Source organism: Myotis yumanensis, unplaced genomic scaffold (genome assembly GCF_028538775.1).
Source record: "Myotis yumanensis isolate MYYU_CA2020_CCGP unplaced genomic scaffold, mMyoYum1.0.hap1 SCAF_11, whole genome shotgun sequence".
NCBI classification, from domain to species: domain Eukaryota; kingdom Metazoa; phylum Chordata; class Mammalia; order Chiroptera; family Vespertilionidae; genus Myotis; species Myotis yumanensis.
In genome coordinates, this window is record NW_027223762.1 from 44,107,460 (window position 1) to 44,133,248 (window position 25,789).

At 47.0% G+C, this 25,789-nt stretch overlaps 1 protein-coding gene across 1 annotated transcript; it reads left to right on the forward strand.

Moving 5' to 3' along the window:
* The first annotated feature begins 947 nt into the window (after window positions 1-947).
* ACTG2 (actin gamma 2, smooth muscle) lies at window positions 948-25,516 on the forward strand. The gene is made up of 9 exons (XM_070429497.1): window positions 948-1,045; window positions 11,722-11,883; window positions 12,265-12,393; window positions 17,461-17,571; window positions 17,827-17,911; window positions 19,761-19,922; window positions 20,740-20,931; window positions 22,674-22,855; window positions 25,297-25,516. The coding sequence occupies exons 2-9, from the start codon at window positions 11,758-11,760 to the stop codon at window positions 25,438-25,440; spliced, it is 1,131 nt and encodes a 376-aa protein (XP_070285598.1). The 5' UTR covers window positions 948-1,045; window positions 11,722-11,757; the 3' UTR covers window positions 25,441-25,516.
* The last annotated feature ends 273 nt before the right edge of the window (window positions 25,517-25,789 follow it).

Sequence of the window (25,789 nt, forward strand, 5' to 3'; positions counted from 1 at the left end):
ACCCAGGAGGCACACGGGCACTGCTGGGAGGGCAGGGCTCCATTTTGGAGCATCCTCTGCGTGGGGATGTCCAATGGGCAATTGGTCATTTTAGTCTGGGTGGGGCCTGAGGTCCTGGGACTGTGGGAATGTGGAGGTGAAGGTAATTCCCACAGAGCTGGCAGCTGGTGGAGGGCAAAATGCAACAGCTACCTGGGGAGAGTACATGAATTACAGACAAACAAACAAACAAACAGAAGCAAGAACCACAGGAGGGGGGGGCGATTCTACAAGCTGTGGGTCTTGTTAGTTGTGCCTTAGCCCTAAGACAGCTCCCTTGGTCTGTAACTCCCAATTTCAGGGACTGGTAGGGGGTCCAGTAAGGAAAGGTGGAAGGCAGGGGACAGTGAAGCTCTGGGGGCAGCCGAAGGTGTCCTGGGCCCAGGTGCCTTAGCCCTGGGCTGGGAGCTTGTGTGAGGGGCAGCGGGTGAGCAGGACCCAGGGGATTTCTCCTCCAGGCATGGACGGCATTTCCCTTCGGCTTTGAGCTGCCCTGGGCTTGCACCAGGCCAGGCACAATTGCACCCACTTTGAGGACACTGCATGGGTGTCCCAGGCCGACCCAGGATGGCAGGCAGCAGGGCCCGAGGAGGAAGCCTGGAGGGAGGAGGCCCACTGCCATTCTTGGTATGGTTCTCCCTCCAGGAGCTGAGCTGCATCTGGCCTCACTCGGGGCAGCTTATAAGGCCTGGTGTGAGTTCTGTTTATGTGAGTACAGCATAAAAGGAACAAATCCACCAGCACCAGGGATGTTGCCACTCAAGTCCTTTTGCATACATTTTTCAAATGATAATTCACTCTTACCCAACCCTCCATCCCCACCTCCCCAAGGCCGATTTATTGAAAAAAGCGCCTTATATGGTAATATTGCTAACACACCGTCAGCTGGCCTTTTTAGGGACTCTGTTTAAAGAAGATCCGCCTCTGGGGTTTTATATTGCTCTGGTGTTTATGCCAAAGACACACCAGCCCTCAGCCATTGGGAGACGGACCTCTCCTACTTTCGGTGAGTACTGTACAGCGTCGCAGGCTCTGCCTCCTGCAGCTGCCTGGCCCCCTGGGTGCAGGCGGCGCCTCCAGATTGGCCTGGCGTCCATGACGCTGGCCCCGGTCACACACGTCAAGGCCCTCGGTGGGCCTGCGAGCGCCCTGCTGCCTGCTTCTGGCCATGAGACGTCCTGGGGCAGGGCTGTTCCAGGCTGGATGGGTGCTCCTTATCCTCGTAACGGGGTGATGAGTGGGATAGAACATCTGCGGTCTCTGCTCATCCTGCTGGCCAGAGCAGCGCAGGCCTACAGTCTCCTGTCCTTTGTCACAGCTCCGAATGGCTGGGAGGCTGTCTTAGGCGAGCAGATGCTTTTCAGAAAACCTGCTTCTTCTCAGGGTGTTTAAATCAGAGCTAACAATGGCCCCTGTGTCTGTGAGATGTCTGTGTTGGGAATAAGAATGTATTTACTTTAGTCATCTGTGGGTCTCACTACCCGCTGACTTGAGCTGGGCTGAGGTGAACAGAACATTTTATCCATCCCTGAAGGCTGTCGGGTCACTGGGAGAGGTGGAAAGTCAGGGGTGGGTAGGAACCAGTGTTCCATCGCATCGAGTAGTTTTAGGGCAGCGGTTCTCAACCTGTGGGTCGCCAACCTGGGGGTCGAACGACCCTTTCACAGGGGTCGCCTAAGACCCTCGGAAAACACATATATAATTACATACTGTTTTTGTGACTAATCACTAGCTTTAATTATGTTCAATTTATAACAATGAAAATACATCCTGCATATCAGATATTTACATTACGATTCATAACAGTAGCAAAATTACAGTTATGAAGTAGCAACAAAAATAATTTTATGGTTGGGGGTCACCACAACATGAGGAACTGTATTAAAGGGTCGCGGCATTAGGAAGGTTGGGAACCACTATTTTCGGGGGTGGAAGGAACATAGGGGCCCTCTAATTCATTCTCTGATAAGGACGCTGAGAAATTGAGCAACTTGTCCCAAAAGACACACCCAGCTGTGCAACCACCTGCCAATGCCGTTATCCGCCACCACACGCACACGAAGATACACGTGTGCAAGTAATTAAGAGGAAAATGAGGCCGAGGGGCTGAGGGGCCGAGAGGTAGGGCTCTGGGGTAAGGAGCCCAGGAGGCACACCAGGACTGAAGGTAGGGCAGGGTTCAGCTTTGGAGCGTCCGCTGTGTGGGGAGGTCCAACGGGCAATCGTTAATTTTACTCTGGTAATTTCCCACTTTGCGTTCAGAGTCTGCTAACATCTCTTTATGGCTGAGGCAGAAGGCGTAGTGGTGCAGGCCGTGGATGCGGACTGCGGGCTACCAAAGTTGCTGAATGACCGCAATGTGCTGTCCTGTAAAATGGGAGCAATAGCGATACTACCTACTTGGCAGTGCTGTTGTGAGGATTAAATGAGACAATACATGTATAAAGTGCTCAGCTCAGTGCTCTCAGGGCTTGACCCTGATTGCTCAAACTTTAAAAGTCACCTGGAGGGCTTATTACACTACAGACTGCACTTCACCCCAGTTTCTGATTCAGGAGGCTCGGGCAGGGCCTGCTAATTTGCATTGCTAATAAGCTCCCAGGTGGTGTTGAGCTGTAGGTTTGGGCTGCACTTTGCATAGGGAGGCTCTCAGGGTTTGCTTTTATGATTTGAATGGGTTATCCCCTGGGCTGAAAAGAGAGCTCCCCACCTTATAGCAGAGATGAATGGGTGCTGGAGAAACTAATGAGCAGAGAGAGTCTACATGCCAGGCCTGGGAAACCAAGGCGGGCAGCCTGACATCCTAGCCTTGAGGCACGATTTCTTTCCTCCTGCCCCTTTGTTCACTCCATCAATATTTATTGAGCGCTTATTATGTGCCGGACACTCTCCTGGACCCTTAGAGACAGCGTAGGGACTTCTGCAATCACTGGGAGAGGCAGAAAAACAGATGAGAATGTTGGAGTAAATAAATACATAAAAGGGCTCCAGGAGGAGCCCCTCACTCAGCCCCGGAGTTATCAGGGAAGACTTCCTGGAGGAGGGGTACCTGAGCTAGTTCCTGCAGTTGGGGTAGTCCTGGTAGAGAGGAAGCATGTTCTTTGGGATCTTTAAGTGGCTCAGTTCTACTGAATTTAGACTTCAAGGCAGAAAGCAGGGACAGCTAAGGTCAGAGGGGTGGGCAGGGCTGGATGATCAGGGCTTTCTATATGACGCTAAAGCAGCGGTTCTCAACCTGTGGGTCGCGACCCCTTTGGCAGTCGAACGACCCTTTCACAGGGGTCACCTAAGACCATCCTGCCTATCAGATATTTACATTACGATTTATAACAGTAGCAACATTACAGTTATGAAGTAGCAACGAAAATAATTTTATGGTTGGGTCACAACAGGGGGAACTGTATTTAAAGGGCCAGAAGGAGGAGGAAAAGTAATAGTGAAGCTGGCCTCACAGTGCTTACAGTCTGTGGGCTAGTTTCAAACAAGGAAAAAAAAAAAAAGGGCCAGAAGGTTGAGAACCACTGCTCTAAAGGATTGGGCAAAGGGGGACTAGAGAAGGGCGCCGGCGAGAGATCTGCTCTTTGAAAGGCTGCTCTGTCCGCTGTGAGGAGAGTGGACTGGAACAGGGCAAGAGTGCTACCGCCTTGTAAAGTGTCCGGGGTTGCTGGTGCAGGGTGGCATGGAGATAGAATTAAGACATCCTGGGGATCGGTTGGGAGGGAGGAGGGAGAAGTTGGGGTGTAGGGCATAGACTCCAGGGTGGGCGGTGCAATTCACTGAGGGACAATTGCAGTTTAGAGAGCAGACCTGGAGGTAGAATTGAGGTGCCTGGGGGAAGGCATGGGGTGTGGATGCCCACAGGCAGCTGGCTCTGTGCATCTGGAGCCCTGGAGAGGGGTCCGGACTGAGTTGGGAGAGTGAATGAGAGGCCCAGGTGAAAGCCTGCGGCGCAGGTCCAAACCACAGAATCTGAGGATCCGAAATGCCACTAACCAGGAGTCGTTTGAAACTGAATTAACATATATCCAGATACCCTGCAGTTAATTAGAGGTGCTGCTAGGATTTTTCAGGGAAGGAATGTTTTTCCTGGAGTGATTTCTCTCTGCCAGGCCCTTTGATCATATGGATGTGCGTGTGCGGGCCAATTATAACAGGCAGCTGCTTTCCTGTCATGTAAAGCTCCTACCCCCACATCGTTCCCCAACTAGTCTTTGAAGTCTCACCTTCTCAGAGACCTACCTTTAAGGATTTAAACTTGCCGGTAATTTCTAAAATGTCTTTGGAAACTGGTGTGAATTCAACTTTTGATAACCATTGATTTGTGAAGTGGATCATTCAACTCCTTCCAATATTCCACAGACTTCATCCAGGGAGCCAGTGCTGCTGGAGAAGGGTAGGAGAGAGGAGAAGAATGATTGTAGCAGCCCTTTGGACAGGGATGAGCAAACTTTTCCTGTAGAGGGTGAGGTAGTAAATGTTTTAGGCTCTGTGAGCCTAAAAGTCTTTTGTAGCAACTACTCAACTCTGCCCCTATGGTAGCAATAGCAGCCATAGACAGTAAGTGCGCAGACACGGGCGTGGCTCTGTTCCAATAAAACCTTATTTACAGACACTGAAATCTGAATTTCCTACCACAATTCTCTTTGGCTTTTTGGCAACCATTTTAAAATGTCAAAACTGCCCTACTGGCGGCTCAGTGGGTGAGCATCGGCCTATGAACCAGGAGGTCGTGGTTCGATTCCTGGTCAGGGCATGGCTTGATCCCCAGTAGGGGGCGTGCAGGAGGCAGCCAATCAATGATTTTCTCTCATCATCGATGTTTCTATCTCTCTCTTCCTCTCCCTTCCTTTCTGAAATCAATAAAATTATATTTTTAAAAAATGAAATAAAATGTCAAAGCCATTCTTAGCCTGTGGGCCACATACAGACAGGCCTTAATTGGCTGATCCTGGTTTACAATTTAGAAATCACTTTCATTCCCATTATTTTCGTTGATCCATCACCTTGAGAGATAGATGTTAAGGTTGCCAGTTCATAGCTGAGGGAACTGAAGGCCAGAGGAGACATGGGCCTGGGCCCTGGGGAGGGGGCGCGGGAGGGAGGAGAAGGGCAAAGAAAGGAGAGGTGGAGGGAACTCAGGCCAAACCTTCCGAGTGGCCAGGAGGGGGATTATGCCTCTGTCTTCATATTTGCTTGGGCTGGGGTGGGGGCGCAAGGAGATGAGTGAGTGAGCAAATCCTTTACATTCAAGTGTTTGGCTTTTGGAAAGGAGGGGAGAGCTGTGTTTCTAGGTTCGCGAAGTCCTCAATGAAGCCCAGATGTAGGACGTGCTGACGAAGCCAGAACACTTCCCTCAGCTTTCTGCGGGCGCAGAGCGGCTGTGACCCCAGGAAACCACAGTGCCTTTGGCTCCGGCTCCTCTGACACGCTCCCGTCTAGCCGCCAGTTACCAGCAGGCAGCTGGGAGGGTGCAGAATTTCTCCCGGCAGAGACTTTCCAGGAGAGTTGGGCTCCGTGGAAAACCCTTCTTCCCCGGGCAGCGTGCCCCCCCCCCCCGCCCCCCCTCCGGGAGGCGCCACTCCAGGCCAGCAGCCCTGAACCCGCCCTCGCCTCCCCTGCTTTTCTTTTGGGCCCGCCTTCAAGAAAGCAGATTTAAACCCACCCCAAGGGCTGCAGAAGGCCGGCGTTGCTGACAGCTGGAAGTTGCTCTGTGGCTTGTCTCTGCTGCTGGGAAACAAAGCTCAATGCTCTCTTTCTGTGTGTGGGCAACTCGGGGGGAGACAAAAAGGTTCGCTGAAAAGCCAGACAGGCTTGAGCTATAAATTGAGAGAGAGAGAGAGAGAGAGAGAGAGAGAGGCGCTGAGGGGACCCTCCAGGACAGTCAGGGAGGTGTGGCTTTGCTGGAACACAGAGACACAGCTGCTTGCTGGACACCTGTGAAGAGAAAGCCGACCCTGCCTGGTCCGAAATCAGGTCCCCGCGACCAAACTGTCATGACACTGGACCGTGGGGACCTGAGGACACCAGGGGCAGCGCAGACCAGGTCTGGGAGGGGGCCTCTCAGGTGGGGGCTGTCATCCAACATTTGTCATCGAACATTAACTGAGCACCTACTATGTGCTGAACACCCAGGCACGTGCAGGGTCTCTAACCATAAATGCAGACACAATCCTGGCCTAGGAGGGGCCCAGCGTCTCGGCGACAAGAACACAGACCCTTTTGTTTTAGGGCTTTTGCTGCCAACAGTGCCAGAGAGACGAGAGGCAGAAGCGAAGGCACCAAACATGGAGAAGTTATGAGCGTTTCATTAAGGTGGTGAGGAAGGGGCAAGCCCAGGCTTTGGAAACTGCCTGGGGTGGATGCCAGCCGTGCCTCTCCCCGGCTAGGAGGCATCAGGCGGCTTTCTTTCCCTTCTCAGAGACTTCGTTTCCAAATCTGCAAAATCGACATAAACATACCTTCCCTCAGGGCTTTGGTGAGGATTCAATAGATAATAGATTTGAAGGGCCCCATTAAAAAAAATTATTTAAAAAAAAATGCATTTGCCAAAATTGGAAACAGGGAACATACGGCCATGTTTCACCTGACAAAGCCGCTGGACCTTTTCCATTGCGTCGGATATCCTGCTCTCTTCATTGCAGGAGGTTTCCGGCAAATAGTTTGCAAACCAATTTATTTATTATTCAATGACTTTTTTTCAACATTAAAGTTGCTTCTCATTTTGGTTATTTTAACCAAAGCTGTGATGAGCTGGCTCTTGGCCAAATCTTTCCACTGACCCATGAGTGTGTCCCAGGGGTAAATCCCTAGAAGTGCCTTTGTGGCATCAAAGACACATGCATTTTTATATCAAGAGATATATACAGTAGTTCACATGGAAAGTATTACAATAATTAATGGATAATAATGCAAGAATAGCCCTGATGGTTTGGCTCAGTGGATAGAGCGTCAGCCTGCGGACGGAAGGGTCCCAGGTTTGATTCCAGTCAAGGGCATGTACCTTGGTTGTGGGCACATCCCCAGAGGGAGGTGTGCAGGAGGCAGCTGATCGATGCTTCTCTCTCATTGATGTTTCTAACTCTCTATCCCTCTCCCTTCCTCTCTGTAAAAAAAACAAAAAAATATATTAAAAAAAAATAATGCAAGAATACACTGTCTCACATACTCACAACTGTAAACCTACTTTTGTCCACCCTGGACATTATACACAAAAGCTATATATTCATTTTAAGGCTTTTAAATAGTAGTTTTCAAATTCACCTTCCAAAAAGTAGTGCAGTTTGACACGTCAGCAGTGAATGCAAGCCCACCTCCCCACACTTTTTCCAATAAGGGTGACCCCAGCGCCGGCCACAGCACCCCGGCCAGAGGTGGGTCAGCTTCTATCCTGGCCACAGCGCACTGCTGGCCGTCGCGAGACCCCGGGCCCCGCTCACAGGTGCTGAGCGAGAGCTTCCACGGTTTGTTACTTAGACCCACAGGCAGAACCCCATGCTTATCCTATTAACTTGGGTCTGATTGGGTTCAGCGTGTCTTCTCTGCCTTCTGAGATCTGCTTTGGGGTTGGTTCTTCCGTCCAGCATATTTAAAACCACTTTTCCCCCAATCTGTATTATCTGGAAGTTTGATCAGCATGTGCTCTATATTTTTATCCAACTCATTTATTAAAATGGAATGTGAGAAAAAGGACAAGAGTAGAGCCTGAGGCTCAGGTAGGTGGAGCACCATCCTGTATACAGAAAGGTTGCGGGTTCGATTTCCGGTCAGGGCACATACCTAGGTTGTGGGTTCAATTCCTGGTTGGGGCCCATTCAGGAGGCAACCGATTAATGTTCTCTCTCACACCAATGTTCCCTTCTCTCTCTCTCTCTCTCTCTCTCTCTTTTTCTCTCTCTCTCCTTTCCCCTTTCAGGTGAGGATTAAAGAAAAAAAGAAAAGAATAGGGCCTGAGGCCAATCACTGTCTCCAAGTTGAGCTGATCCATCAATGAACACTTTTCAGTAACTACAGGCGACTACACATATGCCCCTTGATTTATTGTTCAGCCCGCTTGGCTCTTAGAACAGGGATGTCACAGGAGACCTTGTCAGATGCCAAGATCAAGTTAATGAAGCTCAGTGTCTCCCACCTGCTCCTGCACCGCAGTCCTGAGGGAAAAGGGAGGGCTGTCACACTGACATTTGCTCTTGGTAAATGATGACAAATATAAGAAATCACAGCTTCTTTAAAAATACTCTCTTGCCCTGACCGGTTTGGCTCCGTGGATAGAGTGTCGGCCTGCGGACTGAAAGGTCCCAGGTTCGATTCCGGCCAAGGGCATGTACCTTGGTTGTGGGCACATCCCCAGTAGGGGGTGTGCAGGAGGCAGCTGATACATGTTTCTCTCTCATCGATGTTTCTAACTCTCTATCCCTCTCTCTTCCTCTCTGTGAAAAATCAATAAAATATATTTTTAAAAAAATGCTCTCTTGCCCTGGCCAGTGTTCTCAATGGTTAGAGCGTCGGCCAGTGCACGAAAGCATTTCAGGTTCAATTCCTGGTCAAGGGCGTGTACCTGGGTTGCAGGGTCGATCCCTGGCTCTTGTCTTGGCACGTGTGGGAGGCAACCAATCGATGTGTCTCTCTCACATCAATGTTTCTTTCTCTCCCCTTCCTTCCCTCCCTCCTTTCCTTTCCTCCCTCCCACTCTCTCTAAAAATCAATGGGAAAATTTCCTCGGGTGAGGATTAACAACAACAAAAGTAATGCTTTCTTGGACAGCGCCTCTGGAAACCTGACCCACGTATCAGGAGTATCTAAGGTCTTAGAGCTCTGCCTGCTTTTCCTTTTGATCATGGAACATTTATTTGCCCATCTCCGGTCTAACATCCCTTCACGCCTCCATTCTTCCAACATGGCAGGAGGCTGGCAGGCCTTCTCTGCAGCCCAGACAGCACTGCTCTGAGCAGGGAGGTGCTAACCTCCACTTCACCCCAGACCTCAGTTCCTCTCACCCATGTTTGTCCTGCTTTGTGGTTCTGAAAACCTTTCTCCTTGCCGGTCATTGGCTCATTCGCGCATTCATTTGGATAACACACATTTAGGAGCCCACTCTGTGGCGGCCTTACGTTGGACACACTGAAGAATCATGGGGAATAAGGCAGACCTGCCTGGCTGCTGCCTTCACCGAGCTCGCTGGAGCCAGGATATGCAGAGTTGGTCATTGCTCGGGCGGGGGGTGGGGAGGGTTCTAGGTGCTGTGGGGCAAAGAGGAGCCACTAACCAAGACCAGTGGCCAGAGAGGCCTCCTGGAAACGCAGTGTCAACACAGAGGCCTGACAGGTGGCAGGGGTAGCAAACAGGTGGGGAGAAGGCCCTTCCAGACTCTAAAGGGTCAGAAGAGAGAGGAAGTGACACAGCTCGGAGAATGGAAAGAAACTCCACATGGCCCAAGTGAGGAGGAGGCTGAGGGGGGGCAGGAGGGAAGATGAGCCTGGAGACGCAGGCAGGGGCCAGACCCCGATGGGCCCTGTGGGACACGTTGGGGAGCTGGGACTTGATCTCCATGGTCAGGGGAGGTCACGAGGATCAACGCGACAGAAGCAGAGCTGGACTCAGCAAGTCACAGGGGCCGCTCTCCTAGTGTGCTCTGTGCTTCACACATAACGGGAAGGGGCTTCCTTTCAGCCTTAACGTTCTGTTAACAAGCTTCTGCTCAGTCTCCACTTGGCCTTTCTGACCTCGTGTTCACAGGCCTGTGGCTCTGTCTCCTCTTGGCTTTGGTCATCGACTAGTCTGTCCCCAGTCAGCATAAGGCCATCGACGGGCCAGGATCAAGGCTTCCGTAGCATCCATCTTCTTCTCCTCCTGTGGTCCCACATCCTGAATGGAGCACAGTTGGGGCTTCTTCCACCGCCACCTCCTCTTTCCACGCCCCGAGCCTCTCTTCTCTGGACTCCTGAAAGCTGGCCTCCTGACCCCTCAGCGAGGGCCTTCCCACTTCCAGCCACACTGTCCCGCCCAGGGCTTCCCAGGCTCGAGGGCCATGGTTCACTGCCTCCTGAGTGTCTGCTGCTTCTCTTTCATCACGGAGTGCCAAGAATGGGCCAGATGTTGTCTTTCAACCTCCCCCGATAAAAGAAAACCTGCCACAGATGTTGGAAAAATGAACCCCCTCCTCAATTTGCAGCCGTCCCATTCTAGGTATCGGCATGGGAGGAGGACTTCTCTGTTTTCTCCGTCCGAAACAGCAGGGGGCCGTGAGTCTCATCAGGAACCTCTTGCTTTCCTCTCCTCTCAGGCTGTCCCTCCCCCTCAGGTGCTTCTACCCTGAGGATTGTGCGTTTCCCCTGTACCTCCTGCATCTTTCTCCCTTAACGATATGTTATGTTGATTTTAATTATAAACTGTTCATGAGCACAGTCTCCTTGTAAAAATGTAAAACATTACAGCGGGCACCTCTCCCAGCCCCTTCCCACCTCCAGAGGCAATCACTATGATCAGTCTTAGACTTTTTTTTCCCCCGAACTTTTTGCTGTGTTTATATCCACAAATAGAAAATTATGGAAAATGCACCATGTTGTTTTTATGGTTTGTTTTAAAAAATAACTTGCACAAATGGTTTTATGCTATACAGTCTATTCTGCAACTTGCTTTGTTCGCTCAGTAGAATGGTTTAGAAATCCAGCCACGTGGGCCCATGGAGCCCGGCCCGGATCTTCTTTTAATCTCAGTACAGGATCCCATACTCTGGACTTTGGGGTAGTTCCAAGTCGTGTGCTTCTCCAGTTAATGACGCCAGCTTTTCCACACCTTTGCCAACATCTATTATAAAGCTTTGAATCTTCACACTCTGCTGCGTCTTATTGCATTTGCGCTTCCCTGGTAACTAGCGAGGCTGTGCGTCTTTTCATGCAGTTGTTGGGTGTTTGCATCACCTTTTCTGTCAATTATCCTTTCATCATCTTGGTTTTTCTTTTGAGCTGTTTACATCTTTCTTACTGATTTGTTATATATATTAAATAATAATCCGTTGTTATATGTGCTGCACATTTTTTCAACTCCTTTCCTAACCTTTAAGTCTTTTAAGATTCTCTCCAGTGGATTATAGCGTTGTAGCCCTTTGGGGTTTTTAAGAGGCAGGTAGATGAGTTTGCTAGAATTGCCATTACAAACTATCACTGACTGGGTGGCTTACACCACAGAAATTTATTTTTTCACAGTTCTCAAGGTCTGAAGTCCGAGATCGAGGCGTTGGCGGGATTGGTTTCTTTTGAGGCCTCTCTCCTTGGCTTGGAGACGGCTGCTCTCTCGGGCCTCTTCACAGTCTCCCCTCCGCATGTCTCTGTCCTCTTCTTGTAAACACACCCATCCTATCGGGTTAGTTATAGTGGACACCAGCAGATTGGATTCATGACCTCATTTTACCTTACTTACCTCTTTAAAGGCCTGTCCCCAAACACACTCACACTCTGCCTGGAGGTTAGGACTTCAACATGTGAACCTGGGATACACAACTCAGCCCACGTCAGCAGGGGAGAGGGAAGGGGCCCGATTGCCAGGGTCTGGGAGGCCAGGTCCACACGGTGCCTCCTGGAACTGGGCCCTGGCTGCCGGTGGGCTCAGGCCCCAAAGTCAAGAAGACCGTCTCCGACATGTTTTCGACCCTCCGTTGACTAGTTCTCTTCTCCCTCAACCCCAAAGGTGCTCCAGCCCCCGGTTCACTTGACCACACTCACCATGTGTGAAGAGGAGACCACTGCCCTCGTGTGTGACAACGGCTCCGGCCTGTGCAAGGCTGGCTTCGCAGGAGATGACGCCCCCCGAGCCGTTTTCCCTTCCATCGTGGGCCGCCCTCGCCACCAGGTGTGTGCTCGTCTGGACACAAGGCTTTGAGGCATTAGGAGGAAGCACTGCATTGTGGGGACTATGCTGAGGGGTGTGTGTGTGTGTGTGTGTGTGAAGTAAGGTAAGGAGAGGAAGCGTGTGGAGGAACTCTGCTCTCTCTCAGAAAATGACATTGTCTTAGGAGAAAAAAGAGAGACAAGCTCACAAGAAACCCTCCACCTTCTCTCCTTGTCTCCCTCATTCACTGGTGTCTGCCTCACCCTTATCGCCTGCTGTTCTGTTTCCTGGGGAAGAAGGACAGTTTTCCTACCTTCATCTTTCTTCAGAAACCCTCTGATGACTGAGTCCCTCTGAGGGGAGCCCTCAGGCAGCTCATATCCGTCCTCTTCTGTGTTGCAGGGTGTAATGGTGGGAATGGGCCAGAAAGACAGCTACGTGGGGGATGAGGCTCAGAGCAAGCGAGGGATCCTGACTCTCAAGTACCCCATTGAGCACGGTATCATCACCAACTGGGACGACATGGAGAAGGTACTGGTGCACTCCCCCTTTAGCGCGCTCATCTTAATGATAAGACATCACCGTGACCCTCGGACCTCACAGTCCTCTGAGCCCTGTCAACTCTCCCTCTAACGTGCTTCTCACAGCCGCCTTTCCTTCCTGTCCAAACCCATGGCCACACCCAACCAGGGATGTTGACATCTCCCACAGGACTATTGGCATGGCTTCCTGACTGCTTCCTTTGACTGGGTGTCTCACTCACCCAATTAATTCTCTACACGGCTGCACAGCTTCTCTTTCTAAAAGCAGGTCAGATCCTGTCGTTCGCCTCCTCAGGAATCTCCAGGAGCTCCTCACTCACCTAGAGAAGGTCCCCAACTTCCTGTCTGTCATCTGAGGACCTGCCTGGTGGTGCCGAATTCCCAGCTCCATCCCTCACGCAGCCTTCACTCTGCACCAGCGCTTCTTCCTTCCTTCCAATGCTAATGCTGCCTCCTTCTAATATTTCCTGCCACCACCTCAGATAGGTGCACTGCTGCTATATGATGATGATGATTCTCTAATGAAAATCTTAGGTAAGATTCTCTCGGGGGCTTTAGAAGCCCTTTTTGTGTGTAAGAAAGTGTGGGGAAGGAGGACTTTTAAAAATGTAGTCTGTGATCACAAAGTCATGTGTGCAAAATGCTAATAGAACCTTTTTAATATTCCTTTGATAAATTCTGCTGACAGTTGTCTCGGAGTTCTTGTTTTGCACTGACTGCCTTTTGAAATGTAATAGAGGGCGTATTGAGCAGGCTGCCACTGGGAATAAAGAATGTTGATTTGAAATCTGTAATTCACTGTACATTTCTCCAGATCCTAGATTCAGTCACTCTGGATGTGAGATAAATAGATAAAATACAATAGCTTTGGCTTCATACAGTGGAACCATTAAGAACACAGAAAGGGACAGGGAGATCCAGGAGCAGATCCGTCCCTTAAGGCTCAGTTTCCTCATTTGTGGAAATAAAAATACTTTCTTCCTTAGGCTGCTCGGGAGATTGAATTAGGTGAATACTTAGTATAACCCCAAGGTAGGAAACATACTGAAAGCTCAATAAATGGCTCATACTATTTGTGTATACCTAACAATATATAACTCAAAAACATAACAGACAAAAACATTTTACTCGTAGTAGTAACAATATGAACTCTTTTTTGTTGTTGTTAATCCTCACCAGAGGATGTTTTTTCCCCATTGCTTTCTCAGAGAGAGTGGGAGGGAGGAGGAGTGAGAGAGAGAGAGAAAAATCATCAATGTGAGAGAGACACATCGATTGGTTGATTCCCACACAAGCCCTGACTGGCGAGCAGGGAGTGAACCCACAAGCCAGGTACATGCCCTTGATGGGGAATCAAACCCACTACCCTTTGGTGCGGGGCGAGGCGGGGCGTGGGAGCAGAGACAATGCTCTAATCGCTCAGCCACACTGTCCAGGGCAACAATATGAACTCTTTAAATAAACTACTAAAAATATAGTATGTGTCTTAGAAGAAAAACGGGCCTAGCCTGTGTGGCTCAGTTGCTTGGGCATCATCCTGTGCACCAAAAGATTGCTGGTTTGATTCCTGGTCAGAGCACATGCCCGGGTTGCAGGCTCAGTCCCCAGTAGGGGGTGTGCAGGAGGCAGCCAATGGATGTTTCTCTCTCTCTCAAATCAATAAAAACATATTTTTAAAAACAGAATAAGGTAAAGCTGTCAAATCTTCTAAAATTAATTTATGGGCTCGTTGCCATTCCAATAAAAATCTCACAATTTTTAAATTGTATACATTTAAGGTTATACAATTTGACGATGTGATATACATTGTATGACAGTCATCACATTCAAGTCAATTCACATACCTGTCACCTCACATAGGTGTTTTTTTCTCGTAGTGAGAGCACTTGGACTTACTTTCTTGGCAACTTTTAAGTGTACAATACAGTGCTGTTACCTATAGTCCACATGCTGTACACTAAGTCTCCAGCATTTACCTAGCCTACATAACTGAGACTTTGCTCCCCTTGACCAACATCTCCCCATCACCCCCACCCCCCCAACCTCCTAGTAACCACTATTCTACTCTCTGCTTCTATCAGTTTGACTAAAAAGAAAGCACGCTTTTTAATTATGCAAGATAATCATAAAGTATGTTTGAAGAAAGAAATAAGGCAAAATTTCTAAGAACAAAATTAATAAGAAAAACTGTAAGAGGAGACTTGCCATATCCAAATATTAAAATATAATATAGAGTTCTAAAAATTAAAACAATTTGGTACCAGCACAAAGATAAAGAGGAAATGTATGATCAACGAAACTTGCAATACCAGAAAAGGATTTACTCAGTAAATTATTCTGGGACAACTGATTACTTATTTGAGAGGTGAGGTATTTTTGTTTATTGCCCTTACTTCATTCTATTTCACCAAACACATATCAATTGAATATAAAAGTTAAATATAAAAACTCAAATGATCAAAAAAATACAATATAATAAGTGTGAGTATCAAGTTTCTGGTGTAAGAAGTCATAGAAAAAAAGAATGACAAATCTGATTTCTTAAAACTCATACTTCTAGCATGTCAAAAATAAAGCCAAATTTAAAAGGTAAGCAACGAATTGCAAAAAAACATTCACAAGTGCGATATAAACAGGTAGTGCCAATTGATGATTATAGATACAAAGTCCACCAGGCAGATAAACAAGGGATGTGAGCAGATACTTTCCCAAATGAAAATTATAAAAAGTTGCAAATCTGAAAAAATTTAAACTCATCTGAAACAAATAAAAAATTTCAAAGTGAAACTAGATATTATTTTTATCTATCAAATTATTTCCTATTTTAAGAGCGAGAGCACTGGATGCAGGTTAGGGTAAGATGGGCACTTTCTTATTCTGTAATTTAGCCTCTTTGTTGGTAGTAAAAATAAAAAAAGTCTTCCAATTGCCATACTCTTTAGGCCACTAATTCCACAGTTAGAATTCTTTTCTTTGGAAAACAACCTGAATAGAAAAAAAAGAAAATGTAATATGCACAAACATAGCTATCCCAGGATTATTTATAGATAAAAATGCAAGATACCATATGAATAGTAATATGATTAAATATATGATGGTATATGATGCAATATTGTTTAAGCATTAAAAAATAAGTGTTGTTCAATGTATTAAAAATAAATATTTACTATGAAAAAGAAAATTATTTATATTGTATTATCTGAAAAGTGGCAAGAAACAAAACTGAATATGAAAGTATTATAATAATAATATAATAGTAAATAAAACAAAGTATATGAAATAAGTAAATGGTGATAGTGATAAATTTGAAAATTGATAAGAGTGAAAAGTTAGGAAGAAGAAAAAAGTCAATTTTTTGTTAAAATATGGGAGATTTTTATTCCTCTTAAATTTTTTTTCTAATTTTAACATTATTGGTATCTTTTGTTTTTAAAGTACATTATAAAAACTCCAAAAAAATTGAAATAAAATGAAGTGCAGATGTTTGCATTACAGGATGTTTTGCAAAGTCAATTTTTTAAAAAAAAGTACTTTAAAGACTGTGCGTCGTGGGTCTGAGATATGCCTAGGAACCTGCACCTGTAACAGCTATCCCAGATGATGCTGATAGAAGGGATCTGGGGACCACATTAGAAGAAATGCTGGCATCACCTCATTCAGACTGATTGCCACCTGCTCTGTGTCACTGTGAGACGTGGGCCTCTGCTTGTGCCATTCCCTCTGCCTTGGGTGCCCTTCTCCGCCCCTGCAGACTTCCTTTGCCTTCAGGGCCCACCTAAACCCTCTGACTGAACTGCCTCTGCCTTGTTCTTCACTTAAAATGTGGGTGTCTTTGTTTTTTGTCGTTTTTGCCTGTCTTTCTCCTCTCTTGAAACTAAAATCTAGGGGCCATGTCTGGTTCATATCTGCACTCCTTATCTCGAGCATCGTCCTGTCACAAAGCCAGTGGCTCGTCAACGTGTGGGCACAGTGGAATCAAATGACCCTGTGCCCCATCTCTGAGAAAATCCAGGCTTAGGCCCCTGGCACCCTTTGCCAAATGCCTCTGAAATTAAACATGAAATCTCTCTGAAATGAAGAAATAAAAAACTCCTGTTTTGTGGGCCTGGATCACGGAAGAGGGATCTAGACACAGAGAGAAAGAACTTCCTTTGGAACCGGGGTTCTCCACTGAGCGACTTTGCCTCCCAGGGGGCCTTTGGCTATGTCGGGAGACATGTTTGCCTGTTTCAAGATAAAGAGATGCTCCTGGCATCTGGTGGGTGGATGCCAAGGATGCTGCTAAACATCCTGTAACGCACAGGTCAGCCCCTGCAACAAGGAGTGTCCAACCTAAAGTAAAGTGCCGAGGTTGGGAGACCCTGCTCTAAAGTGCCAGCTGGGTCACAATATACAAGGAAGGTCCAAGCATGTCTGTCAGCTTCCCAGCAGGAGCCAGCATACTCCCAGCTGGGGCTTGAGAGTTAATTTAAGGAAGGGCTGCTTACAGAGATGTGCACAGAAAGGGAACCAGCAAGGGATGTTGAGGCACCCAAGTTACTAGCAACAGAGAGAAGCTCTTCCTCCCCTAATGCTGGGGGTGAGGGAGGTAGGAGGCGCGTAGGGAGGGCAAGGCCAGTAAAACTTCGTGAGAGCTGGAGCCCTGAAAGAGGGGCCACTCAACAGGAGCTGTGCTCATGAAAGGCCACACTGTACCCGGGAGCAACACACTCCTCCCCTCTCCAACCTCTTGCTGGTATCTTCTATAAGCCAAACAGAGGCAGAAGCCAGAAAGCAAGGAACACAGAGATGTAGGGGGCCTGGCCGCCCAAGGCACAAAGCAGGGGAGAGAAAGGCGTTCAGACGGACATAATCGACATGCTAAGTATAATGGCCCCAGATCTGAGTCCTGTTGAGAAGCAATATAACCTCTAAATTTCAATCAGAACTTCCCAGGGCTGACCGTTCTCTCCAGATCCAAGAACATGGAGCCATACTCCCTCAGCACAGCATGTCAGTTGGAGTTTTCCAGCCCACTGGGAGTCTGCTGGACTCATCTGACTTTTGTCCCAAACAGATCTGGCACCACTCCTTCTACAATGAGCTGCGGGTAGCACCTGAAGAGCACCCCACCCTGCTCACGGAGGCACCCCTAAATCCCAAGGCCAACAGGGAGAAGATGACTCAGGTAAGAGGCCAGCCAGACCTGAGCACGGGCACAAGAATGGATGCCACACATGATCCTTTCTCCCATTCACACATCAGGGCAACAGAATTCTTTGAGAGCCTGCCCTGTGCATAGTCCATGCCAGGCCCTATGGGAGGTGGGAGTAGGGTAAATAGTCATATTTCCTGCCCTTAAAAAAGATTCCAAACCATTCTTTGGGCCCAGAGGTGCTGTGATTTCTGCCAGACAGTATTTAATTCTGCATTGTCCTTTCAGATCATGTTTGAAACCTTCAATGTCCCTGCCATGTACGTCGCCATTCAAGCTGTGCTCTCCCTCTATGCCTCCGGCCGCACAACAGGTGAGTCGCCCTGATTGTAATCGCGCCCTTTCTGACTTTAGAGCAGCGGTTCTCAACCTGTGGGTCGCAACCCCTTTGGCGGTTGAACGACCCTTTCACAGGGGTCGCCTAAGACCATCCTGCATATCAGATATTTACATGACGATTCATAACAGCAGCAACATTACAGTTATGCAGTAGCAACGAAAATAATTTTATGGTTGGGTCACAACATGAGGAAATGTATTTAAAGGGCCAGAAGGTTGAGAACCACTGCTCTAGAGGGAGGAAGGGATAGAGGTTCCTGCTCAGAAGAATCAAAGCGACAGCCAAAATCCAGGGGAAACCTTGCCCAGGGCTAACAGACGGGAAGCCCATGTGGAGGGGAGTGTGCCCAGTACAGATGGAAAGGGTTCAATGAACAGCCGTGACCGGTACACCCAGCAAGGGCCATTCCTCACAGCAGTCAGCCTGGGAGCGTATACACACTTCCCAACAATACTGGGATGTTTCTGCTCACGAAGCAGGAATAGCAAAAACTGAGATGGCAGATATGCAAGTATCCTTGGTGTAGAAAGGTGCTCAGGGAAACAGAGGGGGCTTAAAAATAGGACAGTTTTTAATAGGGACTTGACAGCTTGAATATCATTCACACGTTCACTCATGTATTCTTTTCGGTGGTCTTTTGTTTGGTTGGGTTGGGTTTTTTTCCTTACTAATATTCATTCATGTATTCATGGATATGTTCATTCATTCATTCATTCATTCATGCATCATCAGATATTTTCCAATCCTGCCTACCATGTGCAAACATTGCACCACTGACAAACAAGGCAGATCCTGCTGTTGTGGAGCTAACAGTCTAGTGGGGAAGAGACGGAGTAAGCGATAATTTCACTACAGGTGATAAGGACAGTAATAGGGAAGTACGGGTATATACAGTTTTGAACCCTGTGCTTTGCGCTTGATTTTGTTGTAGGCATCATGTCTAATGGCTACCCGGAAGCCATTGTATGATGACTCCATTATTTATTTATTTATTTTACCATTTGTCTATTGTTGGGCCTTTACATTGTCTCTAATTTTTCTTGTTTAATATAAGATATGCTGTGATGAACATCTTGTATAAGAGTAAGCTACTGGTCCCTGGATATTTATTTTACTTCTGGCCCTTACTAAACCATCTTATTTGCTCTAATCATTTTTCAGTTGATTCTCTTCTAAGTATACAACCACATCATCTTCAAATAATGACAATTTTGTTTCTTTTTTATAATAATACCTCTTATTTCCATTTTGTGTCTTATTGCATTGGCTAAAGCACCCAGGACAATAGTAAATAATAATAAAATAATGCTATTATAAGGTTGCCCCATCAATTATGATGTGGCTGTAGAACCAAGTGAGATTACTTATGCTGAGAAAGCTTATTTCCCTTCATGGTTTGCTAAAAAATTTTATTAGTAGAGAATTTTATTTTTTTCAAATGGTTTTTATAGTTCCTATGAGATCTAAGATGCTAATTGCTTGTGCATATGTGTTAGTTTGATGCCTGAAAGATGTACAAATTACCCAGTCTCAATTAAAGAGTGTGCAGTCTAGATGCAAATTGACAAGTGTGCATTGTCATAAGTGTTTCAAGGAGTACATGAAGAGGAGACATTCTACTTGCTTTCCATAGGCTATAGTCTCATTTGGGAGAATAAATTGATGTGCACACAAAAATACGATTGATTATTGTTATGGTGGGTGAATTTTCTCAGCTACTAAAGAAAAACATGGTCGTTGAAAATCATGGGTAAATGGTCCCAGGAAGAGACAGATGAAAGACAAGAAAAGTTTTAACAGGTCCTATCCCCTCTGTCTATAGGCATCGTCCTGGATTCAGGGGATGGCGTCACCCACAATGTTCCCATCTATGAGGGCTACGCACTGCCTCACGCCATCATGCGCCTTGACCTGGCGGGCCGCGACCTCACGGACTACCTCATGAAGATCCTCACAGAGAGAGGCTATTCCTTTGTGACCACAGGTATCCAGCCCCTTTCCTGATTCTGAGCTCAGCTCAAAACCAAATCTGATCTAGGACCAGAAGTTCCCAGGCCTGGTGAGAAGTCTGTGGCTATATGTCCTCAAACTCTCTTGGGGTAGATAGGGAGGCTCTAGGTAGCCAGAGGCTGGGCCTCTGGACAAGACCGGATACATAGTTAAGGCAACCTGATTTAAGAGAAAGGTTCCCAACCAGTACACCCTGGGGAGGGGAACAACGCTTAGACCTACTTATCCTAAGCAGCACTCCCTGAGCCCCCCTTAAGTGCCCTTTCACAGCACCCCTTCTTCCCAGGGACCTGCTACCTCTGTCCATGTCCACACCAGGACCAGAGCTCATTTTCAGTAATGCTGAATGGTAGTAAGATCTGGGGATGCATGTCATTAACTAGGGGCACTTATAGTTCATCTGGGACAAATAAGGTCTGAATATCTAAGGGGAAGGTATCATGCCTCAGGGGCCACCCTGGGAAAGAGAGTATTTAGGTAGGGGCCTTCCTAGATTCTGTAAGATCACAACGTATAAGCCTACATCTAGACCAGAGGTGTGTCCTGCAAGGCCCTCAGGAAGGCCTGCAGCGCTGTCAGGGCAGAGCGAAGACAGCAAGGTGAAAAGCCCATGCAACATTTTGCTTGGGAATCAAGACTTTGAACTCCCACTTTAGGAAGAGGAATAAAAAAATTAACTTTCCTCCTAAGACTGAATCCAAAGCAGAAGTAAGAAGGCTTTCATAGAGATCAAAATGGGACAACCCAACTAACAGAGCTGAGTACCTACTTTCTGTCATTTCTGCTTCCAGCTGAGCGAGAAATCGTGAGAGACATCAAGGAGAAGCTGTGCTACGTGGCCCTAGACTTTGAGAACGAGATGGCCACGGCCGCCTCCTCCTCCTCCCTGGAGAAGAGCTACGAGCTGCCTGATGGGCAGGTCATCACCATTGGCAATGAGCGCTTCCGCTGCCCCGAGACCCTCTTCCAGCCTTCCTTCATCGGTGAGGCACTGCCCACAGTCCCTGCCAATCAGGAGGGCAGGGTGGAGGGGTGGGCGTGGGATGGAAAGAGAAACACCAGGAGTCACGCACTCTTTGTTTATTGTTTATACATAGCCCATATTTTTCCAGGAAGTGCCCAAAATACATAAACAATACAGCGAGGTAAAATCTAATTTTAAATAAAAGGAAATCAAGATAAAGGCAAAGCAGGAGAGGGAACATAATATGGAACTAAGAATGAGGTTAATAAACAAAACACTTCTTGGACCGCTCAGCATTTAGGTCATGAGGTTGAAATTTATAGTAGTAAACAGGATGGGCTTGGGGCAGACCTGGTTTTAACCTTGGACATGTTACCATCTTCAAACTTCAGTAACCTTATCTGTAAAGTGGAAATAATGATAGTACCTACTAAGTAGGGTTGTAACAAGGATTAAATGAAAGAATAACACAAGGACAACTCTTTGCTGAGGAGTGTATAAGAAGAGGTGGGCCTGTAAGCAAATGTTGATATACAGTATAGTGGTAGATAGCAAACTGGACAGAGTGCTATAGGCCTAAGAAACCAGGGAAGACTTCTTAGAGAAGGTGAGTATTTGGACAGAACCTTGAAGAAAGAGTATCATTTTATGGTATCCAGGGATGGAAGGAGTGCAGAATAGGGAATGACATACAATATGTGCAATATGTGTGGTATGTGCAAAGGCATGGAGGTGTGAAAGGTCATGTTCTATTTGGGACATGATGGACGAATTCTGTGTGCGTGTGCGTGTGCGTGTGCGTGTGCACATGTGTGTATGCATGCCTGTTGTATGTTTTCACACAGGGGAGAATGGAGAGAATGGCTGGACCACACTAAGAATGTTCGGGTTAATCATATCAGCAATGGAGATCTCCTGAAAGTTTTTAGGCAGCAGTAGCAAGGGCAGGTTTGTATTTTAGGAAGATTCTTCTATCTATTATGTGAAATTATATCATAAGGACAAAAGACTAGAGGTGGGAGGCCAAGTAGGTAGGCGTGAGCTGGTTTGGCATGTAGGAAGATCCCTGTGCCAGGCTAAGTTAGCAAAATGTCAACCTGTGGGCAACGAAGGGCTATCAAAGCTGATATGATGGGTATATGTACACAATGGAATATAAAAGAGAATAAAGTACTGACACAAGCTGTAACATGGATGCACTTGAAAACATGATAAGTGAAACAAGCCAGACACAAAAGGTCATATAGTGTATGAGTCCATTTATATGATATGGGAAATCTATAGAGACAGGGAGTAAATTAGTGGCTGCCTAGAACTGGGGAAGGGTAAAAGGGAAAATGGGGAGTATCTGTCTGCTAATGGGTATGGGGTTTCTTTTGGCGAGGGGTGGGGGGAGGGTGTTAAAAATGTTCTAAAATTACATTGTGGCAATAGTTGCACAACTCTGTGATTATACTAGAAACTACTAAACTGTACACTTCAAAAAGGGTAAATATAATGGCAAGTGAATTATATCTCAATAAAGCTGTGAAAAAAGATGATGCAATGAAAGTGTTCCCTTAGAAATATATCTCAGGCAAACAGAGGGAAACTAAAGGTAGGGTGATGACTAGTTAGAGGGTCTGATCTTAATACATTTGGGAGGTAAATAAGGACCTGAACTACCATTAATTGCAACCACAGAAGGGGGTCACTTGAGGAGCTGAAAGTGAGGGTGTTTATGAGTGATGGATGTTAACTAGAGACCGTGATCTCTACTAGGCATGGAGTCTGCCGGAATTCATGAAACAACCTACAATTCCATCATGAAGTGTGACATCGACATCCGCAAGGACTTATATGCCAACAATGTCCTCTCTGGGGGTACCACCATGTACCCCGGCATTGCTGACAGGATGCAGAAGGAGATTACAGCCCTGGCTCCCAGTACCATGAAGATCAAGGTGGGTCTTCACCCAATTCCTTCCATCCCGTTCTTTGTACAATGACCTGTCTACCTGGGAGATGCTCAGAGTCCAGTTGCCAGGCCTGTAGCTCAGTGGCCTCCTGGGTTTAGCATCATCCTGGTCTGGGACAAATTTCATCTCGGGGGATTATGTCTCTTGGGCACTGATGAGTTGGAGACACTTTTCTCATGAGCTCTCAAACATAATCACATGATGTCGTATGAGAAGGGGGTGAAAGAATTTGGAATGAAGAGAATATTGAGCTGGTTGAGGAAGAAATCAAGTGGAGGGATATAAAAAAATAAAAGAGGAGGGAAATAGAAGGGAAGAAACTTTAAAAAGGAGTTGGGTGCTACCTCAAAGGAGGGTGAAAGTTTTAAAAAGAAAGTTTGGCCATGGGGCAGGCTGCTGGTTCAAACTCACGGGGTCATTCCTTGATTCCTGGATAGTCCGTTTGTCCCAACTTGGCCGTAACCCTCCCCACACTGCGTCTTACCAGGGCTTCTCACTTCTTTGGCCTCGGCAGGATGGGAGTCCACTTGTCTTACTGCTTTTCCCCGCTCTGGTCTTGAGCAGTCAATAATACAGTCCTTTTTTGAGGGCTTCTAGGAACTTTGGTGCTAATGGGTTTAGGAGTTGGGAACAGAATAGAGATAATAAATAGGTTGAAAGTTACAAAGTCTCACAATAAAGTTGGTCTCTTGAGGAATAGGCCTGATCTGAGGAAGTATATTCTCTATGTCAGTATTCTAAGAACCTTCTTCACAAAGGAAGGCTGCCCAGACCTTCCTTCTGCCTAGCAGATGGTGTTCAGCACAGGGAAGCAAAGTAGGACAACAGAAAATAGGTGAGAACCTGTGGTCCCTTCTCAGCTGGAGCCACTGGAACAGCCACATTACTGAGGCCTGCCACGTGGGGCTTTTTACCAGGACCCTCTGTCAGGATACCACACCCGGCCTCACCCCCAGATTCTAGTTCATCAGGTCTGAGGTAGTCCCACCACCTACAGTGATAAACGAGCACCAGTGATTTGATGCATGTCCCCATTTGTGAGCCCCTGCCCTGAGTTTAACAATATGTGCCAGCCTTCAAGGGGCCTAGGATCTAATTAGTCGACATAATCCATGAAAGGAAACTTAAATAAGGCAAGAGGAGGGGAAAGGGCACTCCAGGCAGGGGAAATAGGATGAGCAAAGGTGCTCAGGGGGGTGTGTGCACGTGTGAACATCCCAGACAAGATGGACAGCAGGATTTGTGTAGAGGAATTGGGGGAGATGAAGCAAGCCTCAAGGATATGGAAGAAGAGATGTGGGTGGGGGTGACGCTGAGATTGAGGACCTCAAACCCAAGACAGCCCAGAGTTTTCTCACAACCAGAACTGCCCAGCAATAAAATTTGCTACCTTCTTAGTGGTTCTGCCAGTCCTTGGGGTATCTACTCAAGGAGTGATGGGGTGACTTTTGTCTGCCTGAATAAGATAACTTCTAAAGACCATTCTTATTCCGCAATTCTATGATCTCTGTAATGTAAGAAATCTGTAGAGAGGTTTTAAGGAGACAAAAAAAAAATCAATTTAGTTTTTAGTTTGTTCTAGCACTGAATTCTTAGACCCTTCAGATTCTGAGAAATTAGTTGAAGAATTGCAGTCCTTCTAAATCTACTTTGAGGTGGAGTTCAAAGTTGTTTGCCAGGACAACCAGTTTCTAAAGGCTAAGCTCAGTGACAAGAATGAACAATGTATGAATTTAAGAACTTCTCACGTACAAGTGGCTGTTGACAGATGAAGTTTAAGGGTCTGCGTAGACAGGCTCATACTCAGAAATGGAGGAAGCTGCTCATGCATTCAATTCCAGGAAAGAACAGAACAGTACTGCCCCTGTAGATGTTGGTATTGGTCAGCTGTTGCTGAGTAACAAGCAACTATGAAATCACAGGGCACATAACCATTAGCATCTATTGCTCATGCATCTGCAGGTCAGTTTGGAGTCAGCAGATCTAGGTCAGGCTTGGCGAGGCAGCTCTGTAGGTCCAGCCAGCTCAGGTCAGGTCCATATCTCTCACTCACTCTGGGACTTGGGCTGAAGGGCCAGCAACTCCTTGGGGACGTCTTTTTCATGAAGATGGCAGAGGCACAAGAGAGTATGCCTGTGCATGCCTGAAGAACATTTCAAGATCCATGTCTGCTAACATTTCACTGACCAAAGCAAATACAGAGCCGAGCACGAAGTCACATGGCAGAAGAGTACAATCTTCCTATGGAGGGGTGGGAGTGAAGATTTGAGCAATAATCCAATCAACCACGAGGTTTACCTTGTTTCTTTTTTGACCACGGAGGCAGTCCTTTTCTGGGGCGCCTGGCAGTTCGATGAGCTGATTCTGGGACCACCTTCCTCTTCCCTTGGGGACTGATCGTGATTCATCACGTTTGCTCTTTGCAGATCATTGCTCCCCCGGAGCGGAAGTACTCCGTCTGGATCGGAGGCTCCATCCTGGCTTCTCTCTCCACCTTCCAGCAGATGTGGATCAGCAAGCCAGAGTATGATGAGGCAGGGCCCTCCATTGTCCACAGGAAATGCTTCTAAAGTCAGAGCAGATTCTCTGGGGATCTCCTTGAGACTGCTGTTACAAATCATGAACCATTAAAACCTGCAAGCCTTATTTCTCTGTGTGGAGCTCTTTCCCCGCCCCCTCCAACCCCCGCACACAGTGCGAGGGCTTTTCGCATTTTATTCTAATTCACACATAACCCTGTGAGATAGGTACTATTATTGCCTCCATATTACAGATGAAGAAACTGAGGTTCAGAGAAGTTCAGGACTTGTTGAAGATCATCAGAACCAAGATTAAAATCCAAATGTAGCTGACTCTAGTGTTAGTACTCCTACTACACCACTTTAATTCCTTTTCCTTGAACATGAGTAAGAATGAGGG